This window comes from Ptychodera flava, chromosome 2 (genome assembly GCF_041260155.1).
Source record: "Ptychodera flava strain L36383 chromosome 2, AS_Pfla_20210202, whole genome shotgun sequence".
Lineage (NCBI taxonomy): Eukaryota > Metazoa > Hemichordata > Enteropneusta > Ptychoderidae > Ptychodera > Ptychodera flava.
This window is the reverse complement of record NC_091929.1, coordinates 39917839-39942014: the sequence shown is the minus strand read 5'-3', so window position 1 is coordinate 39942014 and position 24176 is coordinate 39917839. Positions and strand designations below refer to the sequence as shown.

The 24176-nt window shown below is 37.3% G+C and overlaps 5 protein-coding genes and 1 long non-coding RNA gene across 6 annotated transcripts; 4 read left to right on the top strand and 2 right to left on the bottom strand.

The window, feature by feature from the left end:
* The first annotated feature begins 1163 nt into the window (after positions 1 to 1163).
* On the top strand, positions 1164 to 4876 carry LOC139120467 (uncharacterized). The gene is made up of 4 exons (XR_011549103.1): positions 1164 to 1260; positions 1801 to 1896; positions 2143 to 2238; positions 2875 to 4876. It is a non-coding gene; the product is annotated as an uncharacterized lncRNA (long non-coding RNA).
* A 1931-nt stretch (positions 4877 to 6807) lies between these two features.
* LOC139150176 (histone H4) lies at positions 6808 to 7119 on the top strand. The gene has a single exon (XM_070722372.1). It carries the CDS (start codon positions 6808 to 6810, stop codon positions 7117 to 7119), a length of 312 nt encoding a protein of 103 aa, XP_070578473.1.
* Positions 7120 to 14694: 7575 nt separating this feature from the next.
* On the bottom strand, positions 14695 to 15230 carry LOC139148423 (late histone H2A.3, gonadal-like). The gene has a single exon (XM_070719874.1). The coding sequence runs from the start codon at positions 15082 to 15084 to the stop codon at positions 14707 to 14709; it is 378 nt and encodes a 125-aa protein (XP_070575975.1). The 5' UTR covers positions 15085 to 15230; the 3' UTR covers positions 14695 to 14706.
* A 180-nt stretch (positions 15231 to 15410) lies between these two features.
* On the top strand, positions 15411 to 15854 carry LOC139148413 (histone H2B, gonadal-like). Its single transcript, XM_070719863.1, has one exon. It carries the CDS (start codon positions 15419 to 15421, stop codon positions 15785 to 15787), a length of 369 nt encoding a protein of 122 aa, XP_070575964.1. The 5' UTR covers positions 15411 to 15418; the 3' UTR covers positions 15788 to 15854.
* Positions 15855 to 17687: 1833 nt separating this feature from the next.
* Positions 17688 to 17999, top strand: LOC139150170 (histone H4). Its single transcript, XM_070722357.1, has one exon. The coding sequence runs from the start codon at positions 17688 to 17690 to the stop codon at positions 17997 to 17999; it is 312 nt and encodes a 103-aa protein (XP_070578458.1).
* A 4949-nt stretch (positions 18000 to 22948) lies between these two features.
* LOC139148406 (late histone H2A.3, gonadal) lies at positions 22949 to 23499 on the bottom strand. Its single transcript, XM_070719852.1, has one exon. The coding sequence runs from the start codon at positions 23479 to 23481 to the stop codon at positions 23104 to 23106; it is 378 nt and encodes a 125-aa protein (XP_070575953.1). The 5' UTR covers positions 23482 to 23499; the 3' UTR covers positions 22949 to 23103.
* Between the last annotated feature and the right edge of the window lie 677 nt (positions 23500 to 24176).

Sequence of the window (24176 nt, the reverse complement as noted above, 5' to 3'; positions counted from 1 at the left end):
ATTTGAATAAATGATCTATATCTGTCAAGGTTACTTGTAGGTGATGAAGCAACTTCGTGTATTTTTGTTTGGCAGTAATTGGGCCAAGTCAAATAATTACTGTAAAATCTTCAATTTATGTAACTTGCAAGAATGGTCTGAGTGTCTACAGCGATAGGTTCAGGTTTCAAAGTCAACTGTCTGGCGGCAATGCAGCATTCTCTACTATCCCAGTTTTGAATGCATTCTTCATTTATTCAGCAGCACAGATAGCCAGTCAGTTTTCATATTGCAAGTAAGACTTACCACTACCGTATAGTCAAACACTCAATAGCAAATTACAGTATGGATGTACAATTTCGAATTTACCGAAATTAACATTTTTAAACAACAATCAGGGCCATGCACCAATATATGTTACCTAGAAAAATGTGTTGAATCAATGTCTTAACAGTTTTATTCTGAGCCCAAACAGGTATTGAAGTTAATGTGCTCAATTTAAGCATTATTTTGCCACATAATTTCAAGTTTTTAATTAATGTGGGAACCAACCCACTTGAAAAGGTGGACACTGTCACTGTTATGTAATCAAGTTCCAGATAACATATCCTGACTTCCTAGGAGATAATAGTAATTAACTGAGACAATGATATTTGACTGTGATGATAGACTGACTAGCATGTTTGACCGGAACAACGAAAATATATGAATTTATAGAGTAAATTCTGCCATTACTGAAACTCTGTAAGTTTTACAAAAAATCAGTCCACATTATGGTGCACCCTGCCCCTTCAGTTTGACAAAGGCATGCTCTAATATGGATAAGTGATATCAGTTACTGCAGTGATGTTATCTTATATTTAAGTAAGACACAGTATTAAAGATACATGTAAACAGCTGCTGGACACTGACCTACAGGTCATATAAACTGAAGGTGTTAAAGACGACCCTGAAAATAGACAGGAAAGTATGTTTGCCAGGAACCACCGAACATATACGCATTTGAGAGAGTAAATTATGTCCTTACTTTAACACATATAACCACGTGTATACACATTCAATTATGGTATATAAATTGACGTACAGATACACAGATACATAATAAACGTGTCATTTTAAGGTGTTTCATTAAAGAATCGCTCGAAATTCCACATTTCAGAAGTCCTTGACGAGCCCATTTCTTCACGCCGAGGGTCAAAGGTCATTGTTGACCCGAGGTTAATCTACGACAGAGAGTCGGAAGAAAAACACAGTCCTAGATGACGAAACAGTGCAACCAGGGTAAGTTGAAGAGCGCAAGCAAAAGTGATAAACATCCCGTTTTAGAATATTGATAGCAAAATTTCAGCAAAAAGGTTTACAAAGCTTGTCACATTCCTGTGATTGTAAGGACCAAAAGCAATAATCTCGCGTTTTTAAATTTATCACAGTCGCTCTATGATAGAGGGACCGTAATTTTACTGAGCATTTTAGTCCGCAGAGACAAGACAGGTGTGTTTGTGACAAACCAACATTAAGTTTGCTACTTTATCAGAAAATAATGATGTGATGTCGCTGATTCAATTGTTGATTTAGCATCGCGCGCAATATATTGTGCTGTCGACAGAAATTCGGACATTTGCCTGCCCATTGCCTTTGTTTCTTACACAAATTATGTTTGGAAACCTTTACGAGTAATTTTCGTCAAACTATTGAATTCAAAGCTTTGTGTTCCAATGCAGTATCTTGAAATTATGAGCCTGGAAAATTCCACCAAAAACAGTTTTAAACAACGAAATATTTTTCTGGTGTTCCATTGATATTTTCATTCTCTCAATTGAGGTGGCTAAAGAGGAGGAATTGTTACGGATTCCCCTACTATGAAGAACAAGAGACTGAATCTGAAACCTGGGAAAAACCTCTGGTGCTGCCTAAATTGTGAGTTTGTTATGAATACTTTTCTACTAGTGTGTAGCATACAACCATATCTACGAGAGAGAGAGAGAGAGAGAGAGAGAGAGAGAGAGAGAGAGAGAGAGAGAGAGAGAGAGTGGGGAAGGGGGGGAAGAGGGGGGGTCTTCTTTTAATGTAACAAAAAAAGCTATAGATAAAACTAACAGATGCTATGTTTGCGAAACGATGCAAGCGTTGAAATTCACGATAGACGTTCTTATCACATTACAGCTGGGAAGAACGTTGTGACGACAATGGCTTTACATACTACATTGATTGTAAAACCGGATTTATCTCCTGGGAAAAACCTGAAATTCTCCCTTCTGGGTAAGTTTAATTCTCAAAGTATATATTCAACGTTGTCATAAAAAATTATGTATCGTAAGTCCAAAGACTACTTTGGCTTTATGCAGCTCTATGATGCAGTGTGTCCGAAAGTATGAGTCTACATTGCCGTTGGCGGCGCTGTTTTGTTCGCGACATCACCTACCAATGCAGTGAACCTGCCTCAGACAATGTCATATCAAAGTGGACAAAACATTGTAGGAAAGTTCAGGCATTTTGATTAAAAAGCATTTATTACCTCAAAGATATTTCACACCGATAAAATGAACTTTTGCTCCAACTTTCCTCAAGCAAATTTTAAACCGTTGCTTTTCAAAATCAAGAATGAAATTTTGGTGCAAAGTGCAAATTTTGGCGTAAGAGAAACACCTAATATATACTGATATTTGAAATTCAAAATGGCCGCCATCCCTGATTTGTCTCTATGAGGAAAATTAACTTCCCGATTTTCACATAAGTAAGCCAGTGAAAACTTTATTAGAACCATAAGCTTCAAAATGAACTGTCACAAGTGGCAGGCCAAAAGGAAATTTAAAAGTTTGAGAGTCCGATTATCTGTCCCCGAGGTGTATTCTGTCTTAATTTGTTTACATTTTGATTTTCTTATTTTTTGATCAGGTGGGAGAGACAGACGTCAAGTGATGGACGCTTGTATTATTTACACTACCACACAGACATCTCATCCTGGGACAAGCCCAACGTTAATACTTTACAAACTCTACAATCCTCAACCAGTTAAATCATAAGTTTATTTCCTTTACAAATAATAATGCACCAACTTTAACGTCAGAAGATCAAATTTACTTCGACGAAGCAGAATAAAAATCATCGATCTCTCTCTTGGAAATGGAATTGTGCTGTTACCATGAACTACGCCCTCTACGACTGACTACCGTCGCGTTTTAAAAGCAGTCGCAACTTATTCGACACCTTGCCGTGCATGGACTAAAGAATCTAATGTGCAGTTAATACGGACTGAAATTTGAAAATTTGTGGTCCGAGCAGGCAGAGCATCTTGGTTTGATCTGTGGTGGCGCTATACTCATCTCTGGCTACAAATACATCTTTATCAAGATGCGGAGTACACCGCACCACGGTTCTCAACCAACCCCAATCCCCACCCGTAGAGTAACCGCACAGTAAGACATGACGTTCAAAGTTGTTATAAAGTGACTCGAAATACAAATATATATTCACACATAACTCTATATATGTGGCCAAAATTACGGATACTGAAATTTGAGCGTTATAGTGTCTTTATGTTGAATTGACAAAATGGATATTACAACTACAATTATGACAATTACGAATCCCCCACGGTGACTTACCGCCCTCAACGATACATGAAAATGGTATTCAGAAGGGTTGGGCATTGATAATGTTATAATCAGACGCCTTTAAATGGTGAAATTCTTATAATTGAAGCAGGGGGATTCATATACATGCATGAGGTCATGACCTTGATAATGAAGGGAGGCACGTCGGCTGGCTATGTGAGAAACTGAAATATATACGTTGGGCACGGAACTTGTAGACTTTAAAGGGAAGTAGTCGTCGGAACTGCGCATGTGCAACTTTCTTGTTTACAAACAGTGTATTTCATGCACTATATATAGATGCATCATATCAAAATAGCTGCATCATTTAAATTTTACAACGTACATTAAGACAAACATGTTTTAACTTTCATCAATCGCCAACGTAGCTTGGATACAGTGTTCATATCGGTCGTAGGGGTCCCTAGCGACCTTTGAGCGCCGTTCTGACGACCACCGCCCTTTAAGACAATGGGATCTGTACACGGTTACTTTAGGTGAGATAGGAAAGGAATGCACATTGGAAGTATTTTAAGTAAATAGAATGTAGTGAATGACAAAATAGTGCTGAGACTAGTAAACATCATCATCATCACCACCACCATCACCATCACCACCATTACAATCATCATCATCATCATCATCATCATCATCATCATCATCATCATCATTATCATCATCATCATCATCATCACTTGGAGCAACATTTTCGTCTTTTCTTTTCATGTCTACAAGAAATCTTTTATTTTGCTTTATATTAACTAATGTGTAAATACAATCCTAGAATACAGCTCATTTTATGATGGCATTATGTCAAATTTTAATAAAACTTAAAAATGACACGCAGCAACAAATAATGAATGGTACAAAAGATAAACAATAATTCTGCAACTACTGTTTGAATTTGCTAATTTCTTCGGATTGCTATAGCGTAGTGTACAAAATGAGTGAAGATATGGGGGCATGAATATATTTTGCATTAATCACCAGTAACTTAGGGAGTCGTAAGAGTTGGACATTTAGCATGTACAGTCCTTCCAGAATCTCTTTTGGAGTACATCAACTTGATTGTGGCTACTAATTTAAAATGTCAAAATTTCCATGCATTTTGAAGTACTCTACGTCACATCATATCATAGCCGCAAGGCAATCAATGCATTGAACTTACGCATTCCAATGTTTTTAAACTACCAGTTTGATACAGAGGACCTTATTTCTACATTTTACAACCTTTATGTCAAATTTGTTGTGATTATTAATTATAAAATAAAAAGAAATCCGTCCACATGATTTCCTTAATTTGATTTACTGGGTTTATTATTTTTGATGTATGATTGTTCATGCTGTGATTGGTTCAGTTGTGAGAGTGGTATTGGTTTACAGTAGATGCATGATTGGTTTGGAGAGACTTTCTATTAAAGTTTGAATTGAATCCTAATTTGCTGGGCAAACAGCATAACGCAGGGCCATGAATTCGTATGCGCTTGCCCCCTCACCCCATCGGCATCTACTTTTCCAGGTTACTAATTCCTCCGAACGCACTTTGATGATCTTCTTTGCTGGCCGTAAGATGTAATGACCTCAAATTTCAAAATCAGGGAGTCCATCTATGATTAGATTTTCTTGCCGAAGATCTCCAGCTCCTGGACAAATGAAAGTCCTAATATCACGCGTACGTTTGCTCTAATGGGGAATGTTTAAGAATTCCTTGGATATTGGAAATACAAACTTTGTGCACTTGTGTGTGAGAGAGAGAGAGAGAGAGAGAGAGAGAGAGAGAGAGAGAGAGAGAGAGAGAGAGAGAGAGAGAGAGAGAGAGAGACAGATGCAGAGAGACAACGACAAAGACAGGGAGAGAAAGAGACAGACAGACAGACGGAGAGATGGTAGAAATTTGCCCGGGGAATTTGCTGTATGTGTTAATAATATTCATTAGGGGCGAAGAGTATCGATGGAACAGTTTAAATTTTGTCATGGGCATCTAATCACTATTTTCATACAATCGTGAAACTTTGGATGTAGCAAAAATATAGTAACTAACCACCCATATTTTGACATTGATAAGTGTGATTCGTACCGTAATAGTGTGACGTGAAGTAAAATTGGCTCTCGATCGTTGAAAGGTTGTTGCAATGGAATATTACTCCCTGGAATCCGAGCCCAAAATAAAATCAGTAGAATAATTATATCAAATTTTTATAAAATAACTGCCACACCAACGCGCTCGACAAACTTCTCCAGTACCTCCCTGCAACAGGTTAATATTACCATACATTTAGTATACGGTAGGTTAGTCGTATAAGGTGACTGTTCTGATATTAAAATATTGCAACCTTGTGTAGTCATGAATCAACCACAGTGTTGGGTTCGTGTTTGTCTTATTTCACGTAAACACGCCATGGTTCTCTCGAATTTCCTTGAAGCGCTAGTATTGTGCAATACCTTTTACTTCAAAAGGACACAAGGGTTTAGAATTGAGGGGCCTTGAACCGTCGCGATAGGGGAACGTTTAGCAGTATATGCGTGTGTCACAGTCTTCTAACGAAATCACAGCACATTGACATAATTTACACGAGGAACATTCAAAGGAATATGTACAAACTTTGTCCACAGATTCATATATATATAAATTGTCATTCTTCTATAAGTAGTCGGATTTGATTTAATATTAGACAAGGTCACTTGTCGCTTATCACTTGTCCATATATAAACTTTATGTTAACATTCTTGTGAACATGGAAATAGAATGTATGGAGTAGGTTTGTGTTTTACAAATCTCATAGATGCAAGATTATGATAAGGCTTTCATTCTCGCTTAGATTGTGGTCCGGGGGCCAATTTTTGAAAAACATAGCTCATATCTCGAGAACATGGAATAGTAGTAGGTCCATGGCGTGGACTTATGTTGTCCTTCTCACAAGAAAAAGTTTTCCGTAGTGCAAAACCCTCTCTGTACAATGGAAGTGCTTTTCATTTTCGTAGCACTTCCATGCACAATGGTCTACAATAGATTACCAACTTTTACTTCACACCTTTGCCTGATCAATGTTGCTAATATTATGCATTTACGGACAAAGGAAACAACGTGAGATCTTTTGTGTCTTAAAGGCGGGAAATATTAAATGTACTGTGATTGTTAACTTAATGTTAAATGGTGTTTTCTATTGCGTTCACAACTGTTCTATATAAAACTGACGTTGACCATACCAAGTTATCGGAAAACTGAACTGCAAGCATGTCTGGTCGTGGCAAAGGAGGCAAAGGTCTGGGAAAAGGAGGCGCCAAGCGTCATCGTAAGGTTCTGCGTGATAACATCCAGGGTATCACCAAGCCAGCTATCCGTCGTCTGGCCCGTCGTGGTGGTGTCAAGCGTATCTCTGGTCTCATCTACGAAGAAACCCGTGGTGTACTCAAGGTCTTCTTGGAGAACGTCATCCGTGATGCCGTCACCTACACCGAGCACGCCAAGAGAAAGACCGTCACCGCCATGGATGTGGTCTACGCTCTGAAACGCCAGGGCCGTACTCTGTACGGTTTTGGCGGTTAGACTACCAACAACAAAACCCATACCAAACGGCCCTTTTCAGGGCCACCACATTTTCCAAAAAGAGAATTACCGTTCACACTTCCAAATTTTTTCAAATCACTTAAAAGATGGGTAACATTGACAATATGCATATTGGTTAGAATGCACATCAACAAGGGGCAAAGCTCATACTTACAACTACAGAAAAATTATTTGTTTGTGCTACAATCTACATGACAGTATAGTGTAGGAGTCCGCTAGCTGTGTGTAGGTATAGGCCTTATATGATATGGTACAGGCACATGTAAGTGTGTTAACGGTAAAATGTTTTTCCTTCAAATTTGTTGGGTGAGGGCTGTTTTCAAATTTGACAACGTTTGTCCCAATATACTCATTGAAGTGAATCTTGCTCAAAATATACAACATTTCAGGACGACAACTGATAAAAAGGACTTTTCTATTCATGCCAGATATTTAAAAATACATTTCTATGAATGTAGATTGATAAGGTATATTTGGAAAAGTTACGCATGTCACATAAAATCATAGAGCATACACACGCTGTAGGTACTTTTCACATCTGCATCCCAGTCAACGTTGTTCTAACATACTGTAACATTCAACAAAGATTAGAAGATAGTTCTTGGAACGCAAGGTGTATATAATGTGTGTGCTATATTAATGGTGCAGTCATGTTTCTATAATTCTGCCTTCTTTATTTTTATCCATTTTCTATATTTTTCGACGTTTCCCGACAAATTACCGTCCTTGAACGGTGTAATTCCAGCGTTTTTTCCCACTCGATTTGGACACGAGATACAGCGCTGGATATACAAGATGGTGCAACTCGTTCACACAGTCAAAATTCACCCAGTGACAAATACTTGTCATGGACGAAATCTGCTTGCTACCTCCATGTTCCCATTGTATCGTAATCATTATCACAATAATTCATTAGATGGCGTGGGTCTGAAACAAAAGATGTAGCATTCCTCGCAGGGGCATTTGATAATATAGAAATAACGGACGACGCGTTGACCATTAACGTTTATTTATGGGCAAGGGCGAGAGGAAAGCCAAAAATTAATGGGCGAGGCTTGCCGAGCCCGTTAATTTGGCTTTCCTCTCGCCTGCGCCCATAAATAAACGTTAATGGTCAGCGCGGAGTCTGTTATTTCCATTATATTATCAATGAACACCGAAAAACTGTCAAAATTTACGAAAATTTCCCGTGCGAATGACAACGGGGCCCAAGAACCTGACAGTGAGTAGTGCGCGCGCTGCCAAAATTTTGCAAATCCAGATATTTCTTTTGAAAAACAGCGTCTAAACTTGGGCGACAGATGCTTCATTTTATGTTGTGGTTGATTATGATGAATTTTGTACAAATTGCAATTTTCGTTTTAGCTGTAAAGTTTCTATGTTTACGATATTATCATATTCACGGGCACGAAAACAAACCATTACTGTGTATTTGTGGGCAGTCACGTGGTTCAGCTCGACCAATCAAAACACGATGGACAGGGCATGGTAATATAATCACACTTTTGTTTCTTCTCAATGTCAAGAAAATGTCTCGTTATTGCGTTTTGTATCGCGTCGGTGTCAAGTATATGCACAATACTGTAAATAGATTGACTCATTCATAGCCACGGTCAGTCACTCTGTTATTGAGGGATATTTTTATGTATCAGCAGCAGGGCAATGAGGCCTAGCCATGATTCTGCATTCAATAAACAAGTTCGAGGTCTACATTATCAATCATTTCTTCCTTGTTTTAGGTGAATAAGGAGAGTACTGATCAGCCAACTCCTAAAGCGTTTAGGGTGGGAGCGACGACTCCGAGAAACAATTCAATCATCCTTTCCGGCCTGCCTGTAAAACAACACTCTTTGATAGTTCACTTCTGGTTGTACACGTCTATGAAGGGTTTAAATGCTCCTCTGTGTCTCTGTCTGTCTGTCTGTCTGTCTGTCTGTCTCTCTCTCTCTCTCTCTCTCTCTCTCTCTCTCTCTCTATATATATATATATATATATATACATAATTTTGACATCGATTTGAAAAATGAAAACGGTTATATCAGACCAGTTTTCATGAAACTTTAATGAAAAGGAACAATGCATTCTGAAAAAGTCCGTTATCGCACTTTCGTGTTTTCTGATATTTCTATACACAGATAAACTAACTCTGAATTATATTGATACAAACACATATTTTTTCTGGCGAAAGCTCTGACACACTGTCAATGATTGATTAAGAACAATGTGCAGACTTAGCCTATATTTGGATTCTGTCACTGAAAACATTTATACCCTTTGTATTTGATGATGACATTGATGATTCTGAAACTGGAATAAGAAGACATCAAATTCACCTTTATAATAAAATATCACTGAACTTATTTATTACGAATGTCAACATCCACTTTCAAATTCTCAAAAAACTATGGAAATGTGTAAAGTAGCAAGATCCCATAAATTGGTTCACCTTATGAGGTTCTGCAACTTTCCACTTTACGATATTTATATTTTTCGTTCATGAGATATACTATGTTTTTTCCTAAGACTATCGGTAACACACACACACACGTATGTATGTATGTATGTATGTATGTATGTATGTATGTATGTATGTATGTATGTATGTATGTATGTATGTAATGTATGTATATATATATATATATATATATATATATATATATATATATATATATATAATATATATATATATATATATATAACACATACACACACACACACACACACAAACCTATATGTGTGTGTGAGCTTATTATTTTGTAAAAATGTATTATAGTCCAGTCAATTTAGGGTTTAACCTAGGACTAATTGCAACAGAAATTATTTCTTCACCATGACCTTTGAAAGGTCTCACTAATGACATACTAAAAGTATAGGAAAATCTAAGGGGTGCAAATTGGTTAAATTTGCATATATTCAAATTAGCTATATATTGCCTGTAAAATGACTGCTATACTCACATTTTGGGCATGTAAACTGAATTCAAGTGACTTTTTTCATTGCAACACAATTTAGTAAGGTTCAACAAATTATTTTCTAAATGTCCCTAACAATAAATATCATGCAAATTACCTAATTTGCATATATTCACAGTTTTTCCAATAAATTTTCCATTAAAATTAATGTTTAAGCTCATATATAAACTAATTTTTTCTCTATGAAATTGTTAAGGTTTTGCAAGAATTATCAATTCCATACCAAAAAAATATGAGATTGACCTTATTTGCATGCTAATTATTTTAATACAAAATGCCTAATTTGCATAATTGAATACAATATGACTACAATAGCTTCCATTGACATTTTCTGGTCTTTCTAAAATGCAATGAATAAAGAAGAGTTTCAGAGCATTACTGTTTAAATAAAGGGAATCAGAATACTTTCTTTGGATTTCTTCTTTCTTTTACAACCTTAAGGTTATTCATGAAAAATCATTTAACGTGTTCAATTTTTGTGACATCCATTGTCAATAGTTCAGTCATTTTCTCCTACAACATGTTCGATTGCAGTAAAATTTTTGATGGAATTTGTCATGCTTTTGGTCACTATTTTCAATGACGATGGAAATATTCAGTTACTAATAAATGGTTCACCACACTTAAAAGTTGTGCCTGTGAATCATCTTCTCATTATTGAACTATTGATTAGTATAAATACGAACATCATTTGAATCACCATGATGGTGATGGTGATGACAATTGTTATGATGGTCATTATCATATCATAAATTTCTTCCTTTTTCTCCCTGTTCACATCTTCCTGTAGGTTTGTTCCTTTGTTTACAGCCTGAATCCTTTCGTTGACAACAGAAAGTCTAGATTTTGTTTTCTTCCGGGGTTATTGAGGCTACTGCAGTTCATTGTAGCACCCATAAAATGGGGGAAGGGCAACTCAATGAAAAGATGTGAAGCCAGGGATGATATAATTGTACAGTGTATCATATCAGATCTTAGATGTGCAAGTATCACTCATGGGGCTGTTTATGTAATGCACTTTCCATTTGCAGATTATTAGACTTTTGTATCATTACCAATAAGATCGATCATTGAAGGAACTGACAGTCTGGCCAATCTGAGTTGAGACTTCCAAAAGTTTGAAAATACAGGATGACCAATTATATGATAATTTGATGTAAAAAATTTGATATTTTAATTGATAAACTCGTTAACGGCAGCTTCTGTGATGCAAATCCCTTCCATTTTGGTTTTCTTGTTTCACGGTTATAAAAATTACAATAAGCAGCTAGACCATGTAAAATTATGAAAGGTATCTAGATTTGCTTTTACAAGACTGATTTAGATTATCATGTTTCAGTTAACAGATTTTTTTTTAGTTTTTCCTTTAATGCTTTGGCTGTTTACTGTAAGAACAGACGGGAAATCTCGCTCTTTAGTCCATTATATGACTTTATACTGTTTTCAATTGTCGTCTTCAAGAAATTTAAAAATTTTGAGAAATGCAGTGTCTTTTGATTATCGTAATGTCTTTCAGCTGTTTAAGGAACAGCTTTGCTCATTACATATTTCATAATTGGCAGTATAGTATAATAATTGTACCGCTATATCATCATAATCATTATAATTGTATTTCTGTATCATTATTATCCTAAATTTCTGTACGTGGCATTAACAGGCAAGTTGCACACAGTCAAACTAATATCTGATTTACCAGTGACCACATAACCTAGTCTTTAATTACATTTTCCAACATTTAAAGTAATACCGGTAAGGGTGAACATAGAAGAAACCATTAGAGCTGAAACACAAATTTTCTTCAGCCCCCCATAGTACAAAGCTTTTGACATTTGGACTAGCATTTGGTATGTATTAATATAATCAAAATCCGCCAGAAAGTTCCACATATCATTGAAACGAACTATACGAATCAATCATCGTTTAGTTTCACAGGGCTTTTCATTCTGTATGCCCTATTAGTATATAATCATTACAATGAGTTAAAATACACAGAAAATAGATAATTATGTCAATTTTTTGTAATGAGCAAAATGTTCATTCAAGTTGTAAAATGATCATCTTTCGACAGGAAGTACTTAAAGTAATTATAACTTAAATAAGTAGTGTCTCTTAATGTTACTTCTTATTTTACTGATAATATAATTAATTAAAATAAGTTGACGTCAATTTGAAAAATTAGAAAATATTATTTTAATCATCATATAGAATTTATGCACACGAGGAATCGTTCAAAAGTAGGTAAAAATATTTAGCAATTTTAGTAAAAAATTCCAATCTCTCTTTACGATATTGTATAACATTTCAAGTTTCAAGTATTACATGTAGAAGAATGTAGGCATTTCCTATAAAATATTTTACAATTAGCCCTGTTGCACAATGTAGATTGTATTAAATTTTGAATATACCTTTCCTTGGACTTTTAAATGTTCCAATTAGAAAAAGGAAATGACATAGTTGATTTAACAGGCTAATGCAAATAAGAACTTTTTTTATTGCTGTAAGATATATTTGAAAACATTGCCTAAACTAAAAACACATAAATGATCTTACATAGCCTCTTAAATCACTTTCGTAAATATATTATCAACAACAGATTTGTATAGCATCTATGACCCATTTACCATTTGGGTAAATTAGCTGTGTTATGCACAACTTCATTAAACTTGGGATATGTAATTTCCATGACCCTACTAAAATTTACAATAAAGAAATAGTTTTAATGATCTTGCTTGTTTTTTAACATTATATATAGTCATTTATAGGTCAAAGAAAGGGAAACGTAAAGTGGTAGAAGGGGCACATTGCAGTTATGTAATATGAGGAATCGTAAATGATATGATTCATTGCCTACGCACAAAAAATACATTCTGTCATCCAATTGCTTGAATAAAATGTCATTTTGCTCAATATATTTTTAAGAAATCCATTTATAGCAACGATTTTGTTCTCATGACTGAGTGTAACATTTATTCAGATAATGCACTCTCTCACCTCTTTCTCTTAGAATTTACTAGTCATTTTGTTTGTCGTTCTGGGACACTCCTGAAATACACAGTGAAAACATACGGTTTACTACTTTTGTGTAGATTAAATTTAATTTTTTAAGTGAAATCCAGTGAAAAGTGAAACACAGTTGCAGCCATACTTGATTTATGCAAATTAGGAATATTTCTAGGGCGATAAAATATATCAAAAATATTGCGTGGACAAAAATAAGATAAATGCATACATTACTCAAACATAATGTCGCGTTTTTTTTCAATTCAATATGCATATTTCTTTTATCAGTGAATGTATTGCACCCATTATCCGTTTATATCTATACAAATTAGGTAATGTTATACCTCTTAGATTGTATTGGACTTTTAGTATGTCATTCTAGGACCTCTCTAAGATACACAGAAAAAAATAATTCTGTTGCTGTCGGAAGTAGCTTAAAATAGTTATTAATTAGGGATATGCAAAGAAAAGCTAAGTGTTGTGGCGGCCATATTGGATTTTTGCAAATGAGGAATGTATTTCTATGGCGACAAAATATTTGCATCAACATTGCCTAAACCAAAACAAGGCAAATAAGCCAAAAACCTGCATAAATCATGTTTAGCCAAATATTTAAGTAGAAAAATTCTTTCAGCACCAAGTTGTAACCATAATCTTTTTACATTTATGCAAATTAGGCATTGTTTATATTTCTAGATTTTACTAGGCTTTTAGTATACCTTTGTAGGACCTCTTTGAAATACATAGTGAATAAATTATTCTATAGCTGTCAGAAGTAGCTTAAAAATAGTTATTCATTAGAGAAAAACAAAGAAAAGTGAAGTGTTGTGGCGGCCATATTGGATTTATGCAAATGAGGAATATTTCTATGGCGACGAAATATTTATATCAACATTGCCTAGACCAAAAACGAGGCAAATAAGCCAAAACCTGCATAACATATCATGTTTAGCCAATTATTTTTTGCAGAAATATTCTATCAGCACCAAGTTTGTAACCATAATCTTTTTACATCTATTCAAATTAGGCACTGTTGACAATTCTAGATTGTACTAGGCTCTCGGTATGTTATTCTAGGACTTCTCTACAATACAAATTGAAAACATTTTTCTATTGCTATCAGTAGTAGCTTAAAAATAGTTATTAATTAGAGAAAAACAAAGAAAAGTGAAGTGTTGTGGCGGCCATATTGGATTTATGCAAATGAGGAATATTTCTATGGCGACAAAATATTTCCATCAACATTGCCTAGACCGAAAACGAGGCAAATAAGCCAAAAAACCTGTATCAAAACCATGTTTAGCCACATATTTTAAGTAAAAACCATCTATCAGCGACAATTTTATACCCATGAGCCCCTTTACATTTATGCAAATTAGGCACTGTTGCACCCCTTAGATTTTATTATACTTTTAGTATGTTATTTATAGGACCTTTCAAAAATGCATGGTGAAGAAATAATTTCTGTTGCAATTAGTCCTAGGTTGACCCCTTTTTTGGCTTAGATTGACTGGACTATTACGGTAGTTCTCTTTTTTAAGGATGTGGTGGCCCTGAAAAGGGCCGTTTGATATGTGTATGCTAGGCATACGATTTACTTGGATTTGGCTTGGGTCTTCTTGGGCAAGAGTACTGCCTGGATGTTTGGCAATACACCACCCTGGGCGATGGTGACACCGCCGAGAAGTTTGTTCAATTCTTCGTCATTACGGACAGCCAACTGCAAGTGACGGGGGATGATTCTTGTCTTCTTGTTGTCACGGGCAGCGTTCCCAGCCAACTCGAGGATTTCAGCGGCCAAGTACTCGAGCACTGCAGCCAAGTAGACTGGAGCACCAGCACCGACACGCTGGGCGTAGTTACCCTTGCGCAAGAAACGGTGCACACGACCGACGGGGAACTGCAAACCAGCTCGGCTGGATCGGCTCTTAGCCTTACCCTGTGCTTTGCCTCCTTTACCACGTCCAGACATTTTGTTTATTGCTTGAGTGTAGATTCAAACTGACATTACTTGGCGCCTTCCAGAGCAGTATTTATGCAGACCGAAAAGATCCCTATGGGCGTTAATCTGGACCAATCAAATGTAATTGTCGACTGCAATGACCAATGATCGAACTGTACCATTGACAAGGTCATAATAGGTTACACATATAGTTGTAAGTGTGTACTTAAGTGGTTAGTGGTTTCCTATCCCGTTCGCAGCTACCTTCAACCTACCGTCAATCCCTTATTTGCATACAAATAACTATAAATTGACGTACTTCCCGGTATCTGGCATTCCGTATTTCACATCAGCGTTGTTCATAATGGCTCCCAAAACTAGCGGTAAAGCTGCAAAGAAGGCCGGCAAGGCCAAAGCTGCACGTACTGGAGATAAGAAGAGAAAGAGACGAAGGAAGGAAAGCTATGGTATCTACATCTACAAGGTCTTGAAACAGGTCCACCCCGATACTGGTGTCTCCTCCAAAGCCATGTCAATCATGAACAGCTTTGTCAACGACATCTTCGAGCGTATCGCCGCCGAAGCTTCCCGCTTGGCCCACTACAACAAGCGTTCCACCATCACCAGCAGAGAGATCCAGACCGCTGTCCGTCTCTTGCTGCCCGGTGAGCTTGCCAAGCACGCCGTCAATGAGGGCACCAAAGCCGTCACCAAATACACAAGCTCCAAGTAAATAGTATGCCTAGCATACACAAACCAAACGGCCCTTTTCAGGGCCACCACATCCTCAAAAAAGAGAACTACCGTATACTATTTTATATCAGTAATATAGTTTCACGAAATAAGATATATGAATATCAAGTGGCGTCACTAGTAATATTAGTTACCTTCGGTAAAATATAGGCACTATCAATATAGATAGAATCTGCTGGCGTTTGTTTATTCATGGTTTATTCTTTTATTATAGAATACATCAACATACAAATATCCCTTCCCAAAAAGTTATGCATTACATTTTAAACTACTCGTCTGTCTGAAGATATGATCAATACACATTAACTGTTCGTGCTAAAATCAGTAAAGTTTGGCCGTAAGATAAGGTTAAACCTTTATTGGACCTCGACGTTAATGAACACACTTCACCGTGACTGAGGGAGCGAAGCTATAGCACCTCACAGGCAACACGCGGGCACAAGCTCAAGAAAATGCCACTTTTTAGTTTTTTCCGGCCTCAAAAACGCAGAGAGACTGCCAAGCGGTCAGTGCGAAGCTACTGCCGATCGAACTCTGTGGTTATTTTTAAATTCTAACGCGACTGGAAGACGATTTTTCAGGAAATTCGAGCGTTGATGGTGGGGAATCAATGACCGTTGGCGATTCGAACCGACCATCAATCAAACGCTTGTATAAACTGTTTGCAGGAGTAGCAAAAGGCGCCAAAAGGTTGAGATCAGTTTGTGTTATAGAAATCAAATATCGTACTGGCCAAGTGTTTGACTGGGAGGAGAACTCCACTAATGCGAGAATCTGGGATTGAAAATTGCGGCTTTAATTTCTCACACACAGCTTTCCGCACTCCATCATGCATCATTATGAACCACTTTACACTTTGTTAAGAATTTGTGGATCCCTTAGATATATGAATTACCTTGTTTCCACGATTATATTTCATAGATACGTAGTTTAGATCTTATAGAAAATACTCAGCGTTACTCGGAACACAATTCTAACCATAGAAGCAGTAACAGTGACATTATCAAGGTATGCGTCAAAGGCATATTCAAACTTGAGATTGGTGTATTATAGTCTATTAATCCCTCACTGCAGTAATTTTGCCTTCGGCGATTTTTGGCCTTCGGAGATCTTTAGCCTAGAAGACCAGACATCTCCCAAGCCAAAATACTGCGGGGAGGGATAACACTGGGTGTATTAGTAATTGCATTGATATCATTTCTATAGATGTGTACATAGTCAGAAAGTATATTTACTTAAAATGAAACTGAATGGAGTTCATGCGTATAAATATTGAATATTAAGCGGACGTACACTTTTGCATATCGGTATTGTCATCTGTGCATCTAATCCAGACCGATGGTCAAAACATGAAACAAAATAGAAGATGAATAAAAATAAATGTAAGACTGTTCGTATATATGTCTGATTGTTTCTTAATGTATTGTTCATAATACCTCTTTTTAATATATGGCCATTGTATAGACATTGCTACTCGCGTGATAAAACTGCCGTCTTCATCAGCATTGTTAAACTTTCATTTTTTTTAAAATTACGCTAGTGTGTAATTTATCGATTCCAAATTTTTCTGGTTCGCAAATACGAGATACTAAGCTAGATTGGGGGGACCCGAAAAAACAAGGCATAGCGACAGTACATGGGCCACACTACAGCTGGCTCACCAGATCTTGTTTTACGCCTTTGATTGGACAATGATAATAATGATATGTATTTATTGACCAATGAAACAACATGAGATCTTTTGTCTCCGAAAGGTGGGAAATATTAAATACATCGATTATTATTTAAATTTTCAACAATGCTTTCTATTGCGTTCACAACTGCTTTATATGTAAGTATTGACAGCTGTCATCTTGCTATCTGCACATTGAACTGCAAACATGTCTGGTCGTGGTAAAGGAGGCAAAGGTCTGGGAAAAGGAGGCGCCAAGCGTCATCGTAAGGTTCTGCGTGATAACATCCAAGGTATCACCAAGCCAGCTATCCGTCGTCTGGCCCGTCGTGGTGGTGTCAAGCGTATCTCTGGTCTCATCTACGAAGAAACCCGTGGTGTACTCAAGGTCTTCTTGGAGAACGTCATCCGTGATGCCGTCACCTACACCGAGCACGCCAAGAGAAAGACCGTCACCGCCATGGATGTGGTCTACGCTCTGAAACGCCAGGGCCGTACTCTGTACGGTTTCGGCGGTTAGATTACCAACTACAAAACCCATACCAAACGGCCCTTTTCAGGGCCACCACATTTTCCAAAAAGAGAACTACCGTAACACACTCATATGGTCCACACTCACAGTAGACGGCTTCGCTGGCTAGAATCTCTCTCTTTATTTGATAGTGTACCTCACGACCTTTAGCCAAAGCGGTTACCATACCAAAACAACGGACAGGTTCTTGACAAAAGTTAGCAAATAACCATAAAAAGTGGTTTATATTGGCGACGGTATAGCTGTTACTACATGTACGGTACATTGACACGGAGAAGTTTTTCTATTGTTTGACAACCCACGCCATGAATTAATTTAGACGATATGTAAAGCAGCTTAATATGACAAGTGGTTGTAAAAGATAGGGACATGAAAAATAGCATCCTGATCTCCACTATGGCTTTCTCACTTAGTGGATATTTAGCTGAACGAACAGTTTTGTGGAATCCGACATAGGCCCACGTTTTTCTCGAGGGTCTATGATTCAATGCTTGTATTTCGTGGAGTCCGTATTGATATAGTCTGCACCTACTGCTATTGCAGCTGGGCATTTTCGCGCCAAATTACCCTTATGAATTGAGTGTGTGAAATATTATCTTTGCGTATATTTTGAGGATTATGACACAGTTCAGTGTGTGGCGGGACTGTGACATTGACTTTGCGATCTTGACCAATAAATTGTTCTACCAGATTGCAGAGTACACCGGTTAGATGTCCGAAGTTGTCAAACATTAGCTATTGACTTGGAGGGGGTGGTAAAATTGAAAAGTCTGGCGTATGGGAAATTTCTGAGACAACCAATTAGCGATTTTGAAATTTGAAAAAAAAAGTAAACATTTGTGTATGTGATTAGTGTATAAAAAAGTGCTCGTGCATACATTGAAGGTAGAGAAGATAACTATTCATCTTATCTGAAGCTAACTTTGAAATCTTGGTAAGTCTTAACTTTGGGAAAACAGACATTGCCAACACTAACGACTACGTCTTTACACTATCATATGCATTCTAATCCCTGTACATGTATTAGAATAGGACGTATTGATAGCCTGTTCACTTCGAAAACGGGAACGGTGATTTCTCTGCAAGTTTTGTAAAATGGGCGCAGAAACTTTACAGAAGTGTAATCAAGCCTGAACCTCACTGAACGCGGCATCTTACACAACAGATTTGGTGATTTTGTTGAGAAAACGGGTAAAATATTTACAGCCGCTACCACTGCTTGTGCTGTCAGCCATCTTGTTTTATGCCCTCAACATCAAATATGTTCAAAGCTATCGTTTTAGATGACCAAACTTACGGATTTCATTCCACCAACTATCGTTTCCCTACCCAAGCTATCCTGCACGGTGTCAAAGCTATCGTTTTCATTCAAAAGCTACACTTTCTTAGGTACCCCTGGTTGTGTCAAGCCAAATCCTTGGGTATGCAAACTTTAAAACAATTCTGTAAATTTTGACACGTTCACGTTACATCACAAGAGAAGAAAGAAATTTACACGTTATAGTTACCATGCTCTTTTCATCTTATAGCTTCTCATGAATATTCAGCACTTACTTAAGGTAGCGGTAAAGGCTATTTTTGCACCAATTCTTTTCTCAGAGTTAATGCAAGTTCAAGTGTTAGAATCAAGATATTTAGTTCAAATTTTAAGGATAACTCCCTTAGTTAATACTTTCTCCAAAGAATATAAAAATTGTATGTTTGTAGCCATGATTTTGAAATATGACACCAATCAATATTAAATTTAATTTTTTCATATTTTTTTACATCTTTGAATTTAATAATAAATTAATATTACCAAATTAGTTATAAATATGTTGACACTATTAATTGTAAGATTTGTACGGCAGGATTTGTAAATAAAATTTGTTTTTATGATTTTACATGGGTTTACATATCAAAAAATTATTAAAATTCTTTCAAATTTCAAAATGTGATTTTTCAAAAAGTACTTCAAATACAGGAAAATTGTGCCGTACAAATCTTATCTGTAACCTTGTTAATAGGCTGTAAAAATTCCATGTCCATATCTCATTTCAAAGGTTGGATTTAATTGGTATAAAATTATGTAGGAAAACTGTTATTCTGTCAAAATTGTTGAAAACAAGCCATATTTGCACCCCTCTTTTGAAGTCACAGAGCAGTCTTTTTGGTTAATCTCACTTTTGACACCTCTTTGACACTCAAAGAATCTAAAAATGCATTTATAATAGTAGTCACGCATTCTGAATGCAAGCACTGCCTTGTCAAACTTTCCTAAAAAACAGTAAAAAATGACTTTCCCTTTTCAAACATTTTTTTAAAAGCTAGGGACCTCTACCATAGTTAATACACTAAGGACTCCCCAACTTCCTCTTATTTGGTCAGTTTTTCAGAAGTTTCAATGGGCTATAACTCTGCAATGCTTATGACCCCAAATGTCTAGTTTTTTTTTATTCCACAGAGAATGTTGACTTCTTTCATGTTTTAATAGTTTTATTGAAGTTTAAACTGACGCTCTAGCCTTTACCGCTACCTTAAGACAAGGGCGGTATATATTGGTTTTTGCTACCTCCCCTGAACACGGTCCCTCTATCACAGAGGGACCGTGCCCTGAAGAACTTTGATTGTTAATTAGAAAATTAATCATAAATTCGACGATGAGATAGGGCTGAACTGTCACAGGTATCGGAATACACATGTAGCCCGAGATTTTTCAACATACATCATTTCTTGCTCATAAAATTAACCGAAAAAATCGCACTGGGTAGAGTTATAATACAACTGGGGAAATACTTGATTTCGGCTGCCTTGCTCCCCCTTGTCATTCTTATAAATTGGGCCGAAATGAAGCCTTTTTGAAACAAGGTAGGGCTATTTGGTTCGTGAGGACTTACAGCTACGGTTGTTCGAAGTAACAAGGTATTCTATTTTCAACAAAAATAATGCCTTTGCGATGCATAAATTAGGACGTTATGTAAATTTAGCGTCAACCCTCGACGTACTTACGATGGCTAATTACTGAGCCTCGAGAAATTTGACATGCTAAGCCTTATAATATTTAAATTTGCCTCAAATGATCGCGTAATTTGAGTGATGAGCATGTAGACACGGTCCCTCCGCAAGGACCGTGATGTAGACTGGTCCCCGTCGCTCGCCTTTTTCTCGACAGCAGTTACTTGCTGGCAAACGCGTTTAAACCACGAACGCGGCGGTGTGTTGAAGTTTATTCATTCAATTTCATCTGTTTTGATATGTATAATGCCCAAATACTCTACACGTGTACTTTAATTTGTATGTGAAATCTTGGCCTGTCGTTTCAGGCTTCAATACTTAGAAATAAAAGCGTTGAAAGCCGCCGTTCCCGACGTTCCCGGGTTCGCGCATTAGCGGGTACTCCACCCTCTCAACATAGTATCGTTTTCATTGTTTACCGCCAAACGCTGCTATATTAGTAGATTTACAAACATAAACTATTCATGTCGAACGTCGATGGGCGCCTTGGAATACGTACATTTTGCATGAGGTGTTTTCACCGTACGTGGTGAAAACAGATTTCACCGATTGCAGCAGTGTGTCGATTGGCGACGGATGCGGACATTGTCTGCGACCAACAAGATTACTATACACGATCTGCATCGCTCGAATGTCTTAAATTCTTGGAAGTACATGTCTTATTAGATTTCGAAACATCGATGAATAAATAAGATAAAACGAAAATTTTTGTGAAGCTTGAACCGTGATCCCGACGTACTCAGCCAGCCAACGTAAAACTTTTATGAGGCCAAGATGACGGTCGGAAGTCAGACAACGAGCCCAGATTATCGTGTATTACATTATTTGCCAATTTGAGTTGCGAGACTTCGTTTGGATTGGAACAAAAAAAGTACCAAAATCAGATGCATTTCCCAAACTGGGACAGGAAATCTCGTAAATTTCTCAGACATAGTGAACTTTGACCGATATAGAGACAGTAGTACACCAGGAGTGACGAAGGAACAAAACAGAGGAAGTCAAATAAACATTTGGTTTATTAGGAGACTCATGGAGGTACAAACCACACTCCATGGGAAACTATACACGGATACCGTACCGCTTCACACCTGTGTCGGGGTATTGAACATTTCTTTATTGTCATTCTGAGTTTAGCATCATTAATGTGGCAATGACAATGCGCCTGTCCGACTCGTTTGGTGTAGGGTAAAAGCCACAAAACCAAACCAAACGGCCTTTTTCAGGGCCACCAAGATTTCCAAAAAGAGAGTACCCGATAAATACATTTTCTTCTTCACGGTCACCAAGATGTAATCATGGATGTAAAAAAATTTTTTACATCCATGATGTAATCGACTTGAATGTAGTCTGATCACGTTTTTTATCCCAAGAATGTGACGGGTAGGTACAAAAGTTGGAGAACTGTGAACTATTGCGCACGTTTTTCGACACTGGAAATCTTGACACATATTTTATCTATTTTAGTCACTGTTAGTAGACAAGGCGAATGCTAATCGACATTAGGTACGCATCAAGCCGACTCGTGTCTTACTTTGCAGAAGGTTTGATTGACAGTGGAATTCAAATCCCTATAGGCGTCCCCTGGATCGACGTTCTCACTGGCCAGCCACAATTACCCACTAAAATTGTCCCGAAAACTCATCGGTTTGAAAAATAAGGAATCATTATTCATCGATAAAATAATCTCCTGTAGAGCATTCCCATTTCATAAATTTTCATAAAAAAACCCCCAAAAAACCAAAACACCGCAATCTCTGGAGCTCTCATGTACTCGTATGGCGTCTCTTTGCACAATGAGCGTCTTTCATATCTTTAAAATGACATTGTGCTTATGGTAATTGCTTATATTCATGGACTTCTTTCAAGAAACTACCAATTTTTAAGTGGTCATTTCTAGTATATTCCCTCGTGATTCACTTTCTATTATTCAAGTGTATTTTATGCAATTGTAACATCTTAGTGTTCTGTGTTTTTCTCGGGAAGTGGTTATCATTATATAACAATATAATAGTAAGAGACTTATTACGGTAGTTCTCTTTTTTGAGGATGTGGTGGCCCTGAAAAGGGCCGTTTGGTATGTGTATGCTAGGCATACGATTTACTTGGATTTGGCTTGGGTCTTCTTGGGCAAGAGTACTGCCTGGATGTTTGGCAATACACCACCCTGGGCGATGGTGACACCACCGAGAAGTTTGTTCAATTCTTCGTCATTACGGACAGCCAACTGCAAGTGACGGGGGATGATTCTGGTCTTCTTGTTGTCACGGGCAGCGTTGCCAGCCAACTCGAGGATTTCAGCGGCCAAGTACTCGAGCACTGCAGCCAAGTAGACTGGAGCACCAGCACCGACACGCTGGGCGTAGTTGCCCTTGCGCAAGAAACGGTGCACACGACCAACGGGGAACTGCAGACCAGCACGGCTGGATCGGCTCTTGGCCTTACCCTTTGCTTTGCCTCCTTTACCACGTCCAGACATTTTGATCAGTGCTTGAATTTAGATTCAATCTGAGCATACCTGGGAGATTCGCCTGTCGTATTTATACATACACTTAGGATCTTAATGGCCTTTATCTGAACCAATTAAATTCAATTGATTGCTGCATTGACCAATGACCGAAGGGCACTATTGTCTAGGTTTTGACATGCGCAAACATACTTATGGGCATAGGCCTATGTACTGAACTAGTTGTTCCCTAACCCGTTCGCGCTCATAACCGCTTAAAATCGACGATGCTATTTGCATACAGACTTGAAAGTACAAAGTTTCCACTTCAGGCGGCTATCTCAAAAGCACATTAAATTCGCATCTGGTTCTTTTTATAAAGATAAAAATTGCTATCGAAAGTAACATGACGTCATTGCTCTTGTTGATTTATATGCTGTTGACTTACAGACTTTTAACCTTTGAAAAGGTCACAAGCTTTTCCAAACATGACTGAGGATGACATCTGATAGGCTTTCTGATGGCTAGTCAAGTCATGCCGTATGGAAAGATCATAGGGGGTCAGCCTTTCTGGTATCAAACGCAAGTATCACAGTGAAATTCGGCACATTTTGTTACCACTTTTTAATATAGCTATGAAAAAATACACAACACACATTCCTTAATACTGATACATTTTTTAAAGAACTTTCACCAATATTTTAATACAAATATCAGAAACTCTAACT

What these genes read in the sequence shown, in the direction of transcription:
- LOC139150176 (XM_070722372.1), top strand. Translation starts at nt 6,808, where the DNA reads ATGTCTGGTCGTGGCAAAGGAGGCAAAGGTCTGGGAAAAGGAGGCGCC.
- LOC139148423 (XM_070719874.1), bottom strand. Translation starts at nt 15,084, where the DNA reads ATGTCTGGACGTGGTAAAGGAGGCAAAGCACAGGGTAAGGCTAAGAGC.
- LOC139148413 (XM_070719863.1), top strand. Translation starts at nt 15,419, where the DNA reads ATGGCTCCCAAAACTAGCGGTAAAGCTGCAAAGAAGGCCGGCAAGGCC.
- LOC139150170 (XM_070722357.1), top strand. Translation starts at nt 17,688, where the DNA reads ATGTCTGGTCGTGGTAAAGGAGGCAAAGGTCTGGGAAAAGGAGGCGCC.
- LOC139148406 (XM_070719852.1), bottom strand. Translation starts at nt 23,481, where the DNA reads ATGTCTGGACGTGGTAAAGGAGGCAAAGCAAAGGGTAAGGCCAAGAGC.